The following is a 13,516-nucleotide window of genomic DNA, read 5'->3' on the forward strand; positions in this document are numbered from 1 at the left end:
GTTACCCAGGCTACTGTTTCCACTGGTAAGAACACAACTTTATTACTCATTTAGCACTTCCTAACTTTCTGGAGCCACTTATCTCCATTCAGAGTATTTCAGAGTCTATTAGTCATTCCTAACTTTTCCATTAACCTCTTCCCATCACCTCTAATAAATTACTATTCAGGTTCCTACAAATAAGGTATTTTCACCTCTGTCATAATGATTTCAGATATGCAGTTGCCCTTTAGGATACGCTCCATTTCGTCTCTGTCACGTCACTAACACCATAATTTGGTACCACATTAGGAAAAGCTGTATTACATTTTCTAGTTCTTTATTTTCAGAATCAATATCTAGAGCAGTGTAAGTGGCCCTGTTTTTTTCTGCGAGAGAAGTACAGTTGCTGGGCAGATGTATGACGAATTTCTCAGTGAACAAGTGACAGTTCTGAGTAGGGAGACCCTCCAAAGTTTGTGTCAGATAACTGATGTCATTATACAGCTTCTGGGGGCACTACATGGAGCCCTCGCTTTGACAGTTTGACAAATTGCCTGAGTCACTGAACAGTATCAAGTCAGCTACGCAAGTTTTACTTTACTCAGTGCATAAGACAAAACAGAATCCATCACAACAGTTGGGAATAAAGCACATACAAACACCAGTGCTTTTTCCTTAAGCTTTGCTACCATGTAACGTGCCTTGGGTGCAGGAGACATCAGAGCATCTACCATAGCATCTACAACTTCATTGCCGTTCGTGCTTCCTTTGCTGAGAATGTTGTTGAAAAAGTCAGCCCGCTCCTGAACATACTCCTTATTGTAAACTGCCTTTTCCTCTTCACTGAGCTCATTCCAGATCTCTTCGGCACTGACTGGTGGCTGAATTTTTGTAGATCGTGCATAATTTCCTGGCTGAATAATACAAACCTAGAAGTAAGATGCGAAACTTAGCAAAGTGCAGTCAGTCATTCTGAATTCAATTAAATACCATATGCAGTAAAACTGATAAAAAGCTTTTTGCAAACATATCTCCTCCAGAAAATGCTGCTTTGTGGAAATGCCAACCCTGAAAACTTCACTGAAATCAAGTGTATTGCCATGAAACATTTGCCATTGCAGACGTGCTTTATTCTGGCTTCCTCACTCACTCTGACTGTTATGCGTTCATGCCTTCACAGAATGCAGCAGTGCCTCTCTGCTCTGTATAGAATGCTTAGCAGTAACAGTGCTCTGACAGTTATGAGGCAAATAATTTCAGTATAACTTTAATGTCTCCAAGGTGGAATGCTTGGATTTTTTTACTCAGTGGCAACTCTTGCAATTGGTGAGTTTTTGTCAAATGGGCAATTCCTGGGGAAAGAAATGCCACTTTCCCAGAGTAGTGGATAATAAAAGGAAATGGCTTTATCGATACAAGTACAGGAAAGGCCAGAGGTGCTGCTCCAGAGGACTCACTGAAACCATTAGCAAATTTCCAGATTTCTGTGCACACAGATTTAAATTCAGAGCGTACAAACTCTTTCCTGCTCAGCCAGTTTGTTTTGCATGCATTATTCTGCTGTTGTGCTGACTTCTGGGGAATTTCAGAGCAAGCTTAGCACTTCCACTGTGCAGCTTTTCCTGGAATACCTCAGCTAGCACCTGGCTTGTTAAAGCTGTCTGTAGATGTGCAGCACTCAAAACTCTGTGGCATTTAACTGACCTGATTTCTAAAGGCTGTTAACACAATATGAAGAAAAATGGTGCTGAGCCATATAAAATACTTGAGGATTTGACAGACATTCTTTGGAAAATCTGTCTTAATTTATCACCCTCATGCCCTCAATCTGCCATCCAGCTCATCTGCCAGGGGCTGCTGCTGGGCAGCAGCACTGCCATGTGCCCCTCTCAGCCTGCAGAGCCACCGGTGCTCTGCAGCCTGCTGCTGGGACTGTAGCAGACAGCAGGAAGGTGGGCACGTCCTCCCCACTGCCCCGAGAGTCAGAGTGCGTAGCTGGGAATGTCTCATGCTGCCTTTGGTAGGTTTGCCACAGGGCATCTTTCACAGCCCTTGCTTTAGACTCTCCAAAATTGTTTAATATTAGACAAAGTAACGTCAATAGTAAACTTCCCACATATATTTTAAAGAAAGGGTTTTCAAAATTTTATGTTATGCAGCTATATGAAGTTAGCTAGGAGAGATAAAGCTTTCTCCCCCCCACCACCTTCCCTCATTTTCTTTAGTCTTTCTCGTGGCAGACACACACTTTGTTTCCTGTAGGTAGTCAGCTTGCCTGGACAGAGTTCAGTGGGACAGAGCCACAGTGCCATCTGTTCCTTGCCACCTCTGGGCAACCATCTCCTGAAAGCAAAAAGGGAGTAGCAGAGCAGGAGAGAGGAGTGATGAGAAGAGGGAGCTTATACCTTCTGCAGGCTCCCAGCAGGGTAGATTCTGAGGCAAACGCCAACCAGTGCCATACATAACAGTGACAAACAGGGAAATAATTCTCATAGAGACTCTGGAAATGTTTGTCAGCCTGTTCTGCTGAATTGTGTGCTGGGGTTTATTCTAGTAAAAACCCTAAAACCGCTGCAGCGGTTAACCTGTTAAACTAAGCTCTTCCATCCATTTGAGATTATCTTTGGCTAATCAGTTCAAATCCTCATCATGCTGTGTGGCATTAGGATGTGTGAAATCGCTTGCATTTTATATTTATCTGAGAGGAGCAGCTGATAGAGGCATAGCTATAGCTCCTTCTAACATGAAGCGTATGAGCAATGCTTTAAGTCTGTGTACGTAAAAGTGTACAACAATGTAAATTCCCTAAGGAAGATGTGCACTGTTCCAGAAGAGTATTTCAGCAGTAGCACGGAAAAAGTCAAAGAAAAAGCATTGTGAAGCTACTCCATGATCTTAACTCAGGTTTGACTATCAGTGTTGCTTAGGTACAGCACTAAGAGCACTCTTAGAGCCTTCTCTTAGGTCAAGAGAATAAAAAATGACTCTGCATGAATACTGCCTCATGCAGAGTAGCTATTCCCAGAAATAGGGAGGAGCTTTTAAGCACTGACGTGAGAGAAGAGAGAGAGGAAAAACTCGTCTGGTGGGTGACAAACCTTTTCATATGCCTGTTCTGGTTCCCTTGACCAAAATATCTACCCTCACACCACTGTCCTGAACTCTTTGTAGAAGTTGTTTCCTTCCTTCCTTTTAAAAGATGCATTTCAGCTCTGGAGGAAGTTTCAGGAGTGAAATTTCTCCCCTTTTCATACAAAAAACAGGATTTGAAATAGTAAGAGTTTCATAGAGCAGCAACTTATTATATCACTTACCTGGACACCAAACTTCTTCATTTCCAGTCTTAAAGCATCACAAAATTTTTCAATAGCTGCCTTGGTCATAGAATAAATGCCATTTCCCAAAGTAAAATAGGCAATAATGCTGGACATGAAAACAATGCGTCCTGAAAAGAAAACAGTACAAATAACAAAGCTTTTCACTCTTGGTCTTTAAAATGGAATTGACTGTCTGAGCCTTAGGAATCCCGAGTACTTAGCACAATGCTGCTTCGCAGTGCACCATGCAAAAGCTGTGCTGTGTAAATGTGCAGACCCAGCAGAACGGCGCAGTCAGCTCTGTAAAGCAGGCAACATCATGCAGACAACTTCCTTCCATCTAGTGACAGACTTTGGACAAGACAAGGGGGAACAGATTCCTCTTGTGCTGCTTATCCCATTTGAGATGACTGACTCAGGTAATGAAGATGAAAAAAGATGGAACCAAAGCACTTCCTTAAGATCTTTAGACTGAAAAGTAGTAACAAAAGACTACGCTAGTAACAGAAGGACTGCAGAGGAGTGAATGATGTTCCTTTCAGTGGCTGCGTGACTACTAATATAATTTGAGGCTCTGTGACTTACTAATACCATTTATTCTGTGCTAATGATGTCTCTGCACTGACTTCTAGCCTAAAACTGTGCGTATAAACCCATAATCAGATTGTACAGGGACAAGCTTTACCAGAGAAAGGTGACTTGACAAAATATGTGCAGTCTCACACAGCTGTGCTGTGATTTCCATGATCTGCAGTGCCCTTTTTTCTGTTTATAACTCTCTCCAAGTGCAGGCAGGCATGCATTAAATGCACAGATTGCTGATTTGAGGCTCTGGGTCATGGTCTGATTCCATTGTTTATTTGTCAGTTTCCACCAGATAGTCATACCATACAGTAAGAAATGTGTGTATGTGATACATATACATGTAAATACATATTCAGATCAGATGTGAGAGAGATAATATCCTCATAGCTAAGAATTTGGAAAACACAGTACCGTCCCTATTGCTGCCACAGATGCAGATAACATCTGGGTGCCTGATCTGACCAAATGGTACAGGCTTTTGGGCTATCAAAAGGATATCATGGGAATGCAGTGAAATCTGTCATTCTGGATTAGATCCCTTGCTTTCTTACAGTGTCTGGGATAAGTCTTATATACAGTAATGGCAGAATGACTACCAGCTTGCTGATCAGCATGCTACATCAGCTGGCCTCGCCATCAGGAAAAGTTGTGTTGCTCCTCTCAGAGTTAGATGCTGGCAGAACTGGCTGGAGGGAAATACCCTCCTTTAAAAGTATTAATAATCTTGAAGCTTTTCTTGGACGGGATGCTCATCCTGAAATGGCAGTAAGCCTCTTCCACAGGGACACAGCTTCTGTGTAAGTGACGGTAGGATAACATTTCCCTCCTTGATCCACTAACTAAGCAGTTTGGAGCATGCACCCAGGAAGGGGGACGCCCTGTTTCAGTTCTCTCTTTGCCTGAGTTAACTGAAACCCAGCTTTCCCAGCACCATGCTGGGGGTTACCATGGAGCTTCAGAGCATCACAGAGTTTTAGCAGAATGCAGGACATCACAGAAAGAAACCGATGTCTCCTGGTGTAACGGCCACGTAACACATTTGCTGTTTCTCACTGCATATGCAATAGCACATTCTCTTACAAAAACTTCCAGCTTGCAGTATTTAAAGGTTGCTTTTTCCTTTCATCAGAATATCAGCCAAAGGCAAACAAGCAGGAAGAAGCAAAGGAGGTAAAAGGAGGATGCTTTTATCTTACCAGCACTTTGTGTAACTGTGACATTTGGAGATTCCATACGAGAGCTAGCCCTACCATGCTTGATGCTGTATACATACAGTAGAACAAATCCTTGTCTTAAAGAGCTTGCAATTGAAATAGACAAGCTCAGCAAAGTGGGGAGAAAGGAAAAGGGTATCTGTTTCCCAAATACAGATGGAAATAGATAATGAACAAATTACAAAGCAATCGAGCCATTCTGCAATGCTGTAGAGAGCTATTCGAGCCATTTCTCATCAGAAGCAAGGGCAAAGCACATGCACAGGGAGGTTCATGAAATGGCATTTATCCCGTTTGATACCCATGCATCTCTGTATGGCACTGTCACATACGTGGGGTTTTCTGCCCACTGTCATAGAGATGATCTTGTCAGGCCTGGACGCTGGATGTCTGTAGTTCACCTCTGTATGATCACTCTTCCTCTCCTAAATGCCACGCAGTAAAACAGTAAAGCCTGCATAAAAGAAATGGGAGTGTACTGGATCTTTGTCTCCTGATTGCAAGTGCTTACAACTTCTCACCTGAGCTTCATAATTTGCAGTAAGCAGTTTTTTACTCTTTGTTTTAAACCAAATCTGAGATAATTCATTGTTTGTAAATACTTTTTTTTCTTCTTATGTATTACCAAGACAGAATCTTTAAGGGTTCTTCTCCTCTTAAGACTTCACATCTTCTTAGGATCAAGTTGCTCATTCAGGCCACACAGAAGGAAGCTGTCATTTCAGTTCAATGAAAGACAATTAAGGCTTCTTTTGTAGGTGCTACTTTACCCTGATTATACTAATCTAATTATTCTACAACTCAAATAACGGTGGATTAGCATTACCCTTGTATTTCCTTAGAAGAGGAAGAAATGCCAGGGTTGTCCTGATGCTCCCAAGAAGGTTCACATCCGCAAACTTTTCGTATTTCTCCATGGACAGCCACCCTGTCTCACCAAACGTTGAGATTCCTGCATTGTTCACAAGCCCCCAAAAACCTAAAGGAGAGAAATACTTTAACAAGCATCTTTCACTGAAAAAACCACCCCATGGCAACCAAACTACACTAGTGGAGTGAACCCTTGAAAATAATTTTTCAGTTGCATTATCTTTTTGTCTTTCCACTTAGAAATGAGGGAATGTTTTGTTTCATGAAGGGATGTAATTTTGCCCACTGTCTGGACAATGTAAGTCTCAGTGCTATTTAATAATCACTCACTTTATAGTCTTCTTAAGTTATTTATGAATAACATGATCTGGGAGACTACTTATTACTGCCAATGCAGTGTATCATGATATTTTAATTACTTGAATCCCACTGTGTGCTATGAGCAGCTTTGTGAAAATTACATTAAGCAGTCTAAAGGCTAAGGGGTAATATTTTCAAAGTGCCTGGCTAATTCAGGAGCCTATGTCTTTTTCAGGATTTTGAGCTTTAATTCCTTCTGAAATCAGACAGGGGTACACAGGCACAGTTCTGGGTAAAGCAGCCAAGAAAGGTCTGTGGCTGTGGGGTTTTCTGGATTTCCTACCCTTGGCCAGCCCTATTCCCATGTAACAACGGGACTCACAGTAGAAGCCCAGTCCCCTAAAATGCACTAAGATTTCAGCATTTACAAGCAGATCTCTAAGGCAGCAGAGCTTGTTCTGACATAACTACAGCAAGCCCTTTAGCCCAGAGCTACAGAACATTTCATGTGAGCATTGTGCAGCGCTCAGAACCTTGGTTGTTGGACATGCTTTTTGCTGAAGTGTGGCAGCGCTCACAGATTGGAGCTGACGTGCTGACTAAACGCTGATGAAGCCACACTGACTTGTTCTAGCCTACAGTGCACATATCTACAGATGTATGGTAAAGCAGTGACACGGCGCTTGTGAAAACACTGCTGTTTCTGTTCTCAAATCCTAACTTAAGGAGTATTTATATGGTAACCAACAGTGTAATTAAGAAGTATTCAGGGTGGACTGAGAAATAATGAAGTTTGCAGTTTGTCATACTGGCCCTGCCAATTTTGCTTATGCATTTTTAAGAGGTGTTGTACATGACTGAAGCAAATGATTATATTCTAGTGCCTTCTGCAGGACTTCCAGGTCTAGGTTTCTGAAAAGACAGTGGGTAACAGTGCCTCTCTTCCATCCTCTGGACAGGGGGGGATGTGTGATGCCTCCTGTACCCATGCTGAAAAAGATGCTTGCAAGGGACCTTTGATTCCCCTGGTGAAAGTGCTGCAGAAACCCCTTTGCTGAGCACTTTTCTTTGTGAACTTCCCCAGCAAAGCTACTTCATGGTTTCCTTGTATCTTGGTCCTTCCACAGCTCTGCCAGGAACTGCTCATACAGGATTTCATTCATGGCAATAGTTAAAGCTGAAACTGACAATTCTTCCCAATATATGTATACTGCTCATGCTACATAATGCAACTGGTGCTTAAAGAAACAAGGTTGTTTCAGTGAATGTCTCATTTGCAGACCAAAACACTCAAAATCAGTAATCTACCACACAGAACTTAAATAATTCTGTCCTCCAAAGAGAACAGACCATCACTGAGGGATCAGTCACAAAGCAGTCCTTAACGCTGGACCTCTCTCATAACTATAGATACAGACTATCTTCTGTTCTATTCATAGGACATAGGTTCTTTGTACTCCCCTCTTTAGCACTGCCCCAGATGTTAGTAGGAGAAAGGAGAGGAAATGGACCAAAAGATCAGTCACACAAATTTAGCATCCAGGTGTCATTCTTTTCTCTGCTGCTGCTCTGTTGTTCCAGGTCTTTTCATCACTCTGTGGCTTGATTTCCCCTTAAAATGAAACTAACCCCACGGGACCAACTTCCTTATGAAATGTTTTGCAATCACTGGGTTAGAATCCTCTATAAGAGCTAATTATCAACATTTTTGTTCGTGCATGTGATCTGATCTGCAGATGGACTGGGTAGCTGCATACTCCATCTGTTTAGGATGAATGTCTCTCTACTCAGGTTTATTTTTAAAGAAGCTAACTCTAACACAACCCAAACTGAAGTCTGACATCACTGCCAAAGCTGTTCCTTCATCTACTAAGCTTTATCTTTTCTAATTGAAACAAAAATGTCATTTTGCCTTTGCCACTGCATCCTGCACAGCACAAGAACACTTTAGTTGCTTCACGTACCCCAGAATTCATTAGGTCTTTAGAAAAACAGCTGTTGGACTTCAAATGATCGATTTTCTTTCTCTAAACTATGAAATACAGCATTTAATTTGCAAAGTAAAGGTTTTCTCTCCAGCTGCTTGCCAGCTTTCCCTCCTTCTCTTCAAGGTGGTTTGTGGTAAGACCAGTCCATGTGTACAAACATGCAGAGTTTGCAGAATAATGGCTCCTTCTTTCTTTCAGTGGCCAGATCGAAGTCAGGAGAAAAAAAAAAATTCTTGAGTTAAACTGAAACAGACTCTTTTGAGGAAAAGATTAAGTAACATATAAAAAGAGACTTTGCTCAGAGTCAGCTCAGAGTATTTTATTTGCCCTCAAGTGAAACACAGTGTTCCTCAGCACAGCATTTTGCCATATCCAAATGGGAAATTTTCTTAAGTTTTCTACAAATCTTCTTGTCACTTTTTTTGGTTGAATCAATTTGCCAAACGATACCCAAATAATGAGCAGTTCATTATAGTTACATACCACTTTCTTTCATAAGAATTACTACCTTGTGAAAAACAACCTGCCTAGCTTTGCAATCAGGTTACTGGAATCAGCTTTCATCTTCCTTTCCTGAAACACGTGAGGTAAAAATTAATGCTGTAAGCCTGCATGCAAAATATTGTGTACATTTGCTTAGACAAAGGCAGCTCTGTGAGCCTAAGAAATACGTCCTAGGAGAGAATCTCCAAGAACCCTGCAGTGACACCAATGGCTGGCCTCCTCTTGCTTAAGCCTTGGGTGCTTGATTCTGTATGGGGCTTCCCAAGTACTGCATGTCACATGCAAATAACAGTTTGTTGGATCCTACAGAGGGAAAGGATCCCAGGCGGCAATTTTCAGCACAGAATCAGATACGATTTCAGAACTAGGGTCTAGTCTGATGCAGGAGTATTTCCCGTGCTCAACAACAGGATTCCTGGGGAAAATCCAGGAGCTGTCTGCAATATAGAAATATAGTGGGCATTAAAAAACTCTAGGAAGATCTGAGCATCTGTTGAAAGCCTTCTGGTCAGAATGTCAATGACATGGCCCTTGGTAGAGCCTGATGTGAATTTTTCACATCTACAGCCAGTCAATTCACTGCCTCCTAGAAGGACAGGGCACAAATGAGATTGAACAAAACAGCTGAAGAAGAGAGACATCACGTTGCCTCAGAGTGTCCATGCACAGACACATCAAGAAAAAGCAGCAGCTTATTTGATCTGGAAGCAAAAATTGCTCAGGCTGTCATAACAGAACTCAGTCCAGGGCACAGTTTAGGAAGAGGGTTGTCAGACTGTACTACAGCAGGCAGGAGAGAAATAAACTGGAAATCTCTTTCTGAGTTTTTCACTGATCTCAGTGTTAAGAAAACGGATTCTGAGGACAAAGATTAAGAGAGATAGCAAAGGATCTAAAGAATCACTTTAGGAAACCTTAACTTAAGATTAGTGAGGCTTTCAGGAGAACACGGGCTCTCAAATAACCTCCCAGATAATTTCTGTCTCAAAGCACATTGGCCAAAAAGCACATAGCCAAAGTCTGTATTGAAGCCCAAGAGATAGCTGATATTATTTCCAGAAACTCTTCTTGAAGTTTTCTTCCCGTTCAAGTCAATCAAGCTGTGTGTTTGCAAAGCATGCATTTTTATCTGTGTACACATTCCTATGTAAGTGCCTGCACACAGGTGATAATCTGAATTCAACCAAATTTTCAAAATTCAAATGTGTTTTTGATTTCACTGATCTTTGGAGTTTCTTATCTAAATTGGGACTATGCAAAAATGGCAGACTCTTTCCTGAAGGATCCCAATACTAAAGGAAACTAGCCAAATGGAGTAGAGTGTGATTTGACAACTTTATATGGAAAAATGAAGAGAGGGAGCAAACCGATCTGCTTGTGGGAAATGTAGTGTGTCCATGGTGAAAGGTCAACTGAGACTCCTGTGTTTCAGATTTGTACTTTCGAGAGCCACCATCCATTCCTTTTATACTGTGGTTTTCTTCACTGTGAGAACGGGTCTATTTGTGTATGATGTCTGGGCTAAACTGTTGTACCATGTGCCTACTGGATCGACCCTATGAACAGGAAATCTTAATGATACAGAGGATGCTATTTGATAACCTAGCAGTGGGAGGCAGGACCTAAATGAATATCCCTCTCTTCCACAATGCCATCTACTCATGCAGGAGCAGAATGCAGGAGCATTTTAGTGATCTACACCAAGACTCAAGCATGCCAGTGTGACATATTTAAAACCTTTCTTACTTGAATGAGACTTAACTGTAGTAATGAAAAGAAAGAGAACAGTCCCTGAACAAATCCTTGTGACCCTGGGGACAAAGGCTTCTCTCTCAGTTTCTACAGAGATTCTTTGAGTAGAATTATCTTGAGCTGATGGAAGGGGCAGGAGAGGCAGAGACAGCAGAGTTCAGCAGGATTTACAAGCTAGAAGAGAAACAATGCACTTCCAGTAACTGTTTTAAAAAATAATGATCTCATAGCTTTTAAAACAATCTAATTGAGGTTTTACTGTTGTTGTAAATCACACTGATTTACCTTCAACACCACACATACTTGATTATCAGTTTGGTCAGTCTCATGCTGTAGGCCCCTAGGTGCTCTATGACCCAATAGGGAAAATGCCCTAAGGTTTTGCTGCAGAGTTCCTTCTCTGGTGTGACATGAAGGCACACACTTTGCTGCTCACCCTTTGGGAACTGTTGGGTAGCAGATTAAGTGTTCACAGCCACACATTTCTTCTAGGGAATTTTAGAACATACATGAAATGGTTCAGAGTTCTCTTTCCAGTGAAAATAAAACAACCTTTGACTCGAATGTAAATAAATTATTAGCATCATCTAATAAAATGGTTCACTTAAGAATTAACCTTCAGTTGAGTTGTTACGTTGAAACTTGATTTCATAAACTTCCAAAGGACATATATCTGTTTTTAGAGGTGTCAAGAAGGAACACTCCTTCTGAAACTGTTTGCTTGAAGATTCTCTATAAGTAGAGTATCCTCACAGTTTCGTTACATTTGAGCTAAAAATATTTATGCCCTTGTATTTTATAAATTATGAAGACAACTTGTGGCATTCACTCCATTAATACCAGGTATTAAAATATCTCTTTTTCTCCTTATTTAATAAGTGTAGGAAGTATCTACTTGATACTGATAACTCCCTACTTGGGAGCTTTCCCAAATGGTGTATGTTCCATCTTGTTCTATGAAATTTTATTTTCTTTTCTGCCTTTGCAACATAACCCTCATGCTGCTGCAGCCCAAAGGCTTACCAACAACAGAAAAGCATTTCAAAAATTCTGTGCTTTGTCTATGCGTCCCCAGTGCTGCACTATGGCTCTGAGGGCCTGACTGAAAAGCCCTCTCTGCATACACAGCATGTGCACAGTATCTGCATTTCAACACTGACTGTGCTCAAGTGTCCTCTTCCCCGAGAACTGGTGGGATCTGCCTTGATCTGAAGGCATGCCCACATGCCTACAAGCAGCAAGGGCAACCAACAAGCTTATGCTGAGCTGTGGACTTAGTCTGCATGCCTGCACAAACACAACTGCTGCACAGACCTCCAGAATTACAGGATAAATTAACTTATCTGTAACACAGAGTTTCAGGTGACCTGGTCCTCGTGCCCCATCTGGCCTGTAAGAGCTTTTGTGGGTCATCTGTGTTGTCCCTGCAGCCTGGGAAACAGCCTGAGAGAGGAAGGCTCTGCCTCTTAATCAGATAAGGTCAAGATCAACCATAAATACATGGACTTAATGAGCAGCGTTGAGGCTTTTTCTTACTTCGCTTCTCATTTCAGCCCCTTCCCAAGGTGCAAATGAACGAGACAGGCAGAGGCCATGTATGTCAAGCTATTTCTGTGTGCTTTATTTTCTGCTATGAGCAGGAACCGCTGATCAGTAACTAAGGGAGTCGGGTTGGGAGCGTGCACGCCCTGAGCCATGTGCATCCCTCAGCAGCACACTGGGTCACTCTGCCCTGCACTCCTAACTATGAAAAGATGTAAACGTGGCCCTTCTACACACACCCTGTCACAGCTTGTGAGGTGATGAACTAGGATTTATGCTGGCTGCAGTTACTGCACAGTTTAGAATCTGTCCACTCCCTTCGGAGCATGCTCCCTTGAGGGTGTGCAGTCGCCAGATTTCCTTCTAAATGACCCTTCTATGAACTAGCTTATCAAACCTCAACTTGCACTGAGAGGCGACAGGCACAGCAGCTGCCCTCTGCATGGATTTATTCCCTCTTTAGCAAAACATGCCCAGAAATCTCTCCCTTCCCCGCTGCCTCCTGTGCACGCCCACATGTTGTCCTTAGCATCGTCTGTCGGAGACCTGCAGAGGGCTTCAGGGGCAGCCGTGCCGCCGGGGATGTCCTCTGCTGCCACAGCGGGGATGCGCACCCACCTCTCACCCAAGCGCTCGTGCTTCGGGATCGATTGGGGCTACGGCCTCCGGTTTCTGTAGCGCTTAACGCGGGGCATTTCTGTTTAACGCAAACTGCTAGTAGTACCTGTAGTTAGCGGCGTTAATAGCCGCGCTCCCCAGCAGCCAGGAGTAGCAGCCGCTGCTCCCGGGCAGCTGTGCCGGCAGCCCTCCGCGCCCCGCGGCCGCTCGACGCCCACGGACCCTCCGCCCCCGCCCGCCGCCCACGGAGCGTGGCTCCGCCGCTCACCTCGCTCGGGCAGGTGGCTGAGCACCAGCTCCTTGGCGGCCAGCACGTCGCGGCCGCGGGTGACATCGAGCCGCAGGACGCGCATCCGCCCGGCGTCCGCCGCCGCCTCCCGCTGCAGCCGCCGCGCCCCGTCGCCTCCGGGGCTGAGGCAGCCGGCGAACACGGTGAAGCCGAGGCGGTGCAGGCGCAGCGCCAGCAGGTGCCCGAAGCCGCTGTCGCAGCCGGTGATGAGCACGGCCCTGCCGGCCGGCTCCAGCGCGCCCGCCTCTCGCCGCCACCGCCGCGCCAGCAGCAGCAGCGGCAGCAGCAGCAGGAGAGGGGCCGCGGCCCACATCGCCGCCGCGCCGTGCGGGCCCGCGGGGCTGGCGGGCGGCGGCCGGCCCCCCATTCCCCTCCCCGGCGGCCGCAGGCACCGCCCCTGCCGGCCGGCGGCCCGAGGGAGCCCGGGGCTCGGCGGTGCGAGCTGCCGAGCTGCGCGCGCGCTAGGAGCCGCGGGAGGACGGCAAATTCCCCACCGGGGGGTTCCTGCTGGCTCTGAGGTAGCGCAGGGCACGAGTCAGAAGCGAGCTGGATTGT

The 13,516-nt window shown here is 44.3% G+C and overlaps 1 protein-coding gene across 1 annotated transcript; it reads right to left on the reverse strand.

Annotated features, from left to right (window-relative positions):
• Positions 1-338: 338 nt before the first annotated feature.
• On the reverse strand, positions 339-13,274 carry LOC136048430 (D-beta-hydroxybutyrate dehydrogenase, mitochondrial-like). Its single transcript, XM_065736087.1, has 4 exons — positions 12,941-13,274; positions 5,925-6,077; positions 3,297-3,427; positions 339-911 (listed from the first exon to the last, which is right to left on the reverse strand). The coding sequence occupies exons 1-4, from the start codon at positions 13,272-13,274 to the stop codon at positions 564-566; spliced, it is 966 nt and encodes a 321-aa protein (XP_065592159.1). The 3' UTR covers positions 339-563.
• Positions 13,275-13,516: the final 242 nt, after the last annotated feature.

Source organism: Cyrtonyx montezumae, unplaced genomic scaffold, assembly GCF_038088225.1.
Source record: "Cyrtonyx montezumae isolate F1298 unplaced genomic scaffold, pur_monq_1.0 scaffold_0, whole genome shotgun sequence".
NCBI classification, from domain to species: domain Eukaryota; kingdom Metazoa; phylum Chordata; class Aves; order Galliformes; family Odontophoridae; genus Cyrtonyx; species Cyrtonyx montezumae.

Excerpts from the sequence above, each read along its gene's own strand:
- LOC136048430 (XM_065736087.1), bottom strand. The coding sequence starts at position 13,274 with ATGTGGGCCGCGGCCCCTCTCCTGCTGCTGCTGCCGCTGCTGCTGCTG. Across the intron at positions 6,078-12,940 it reads CAGCCACCTGCCCGAGCGAG|GTTTTTGGGGGCTTGTGAAC; the intron begins GTGAGCGGCGGA and ends TCTCTCCTTTAG. Across the intron at positions 3,428-5,924 it reads TCTTCTAAGGAAATACAAGG|GACGCATTGTTTTCATGTCC; the intron begins GTAATGCTAATC and ends TTTTCTTTTCAG.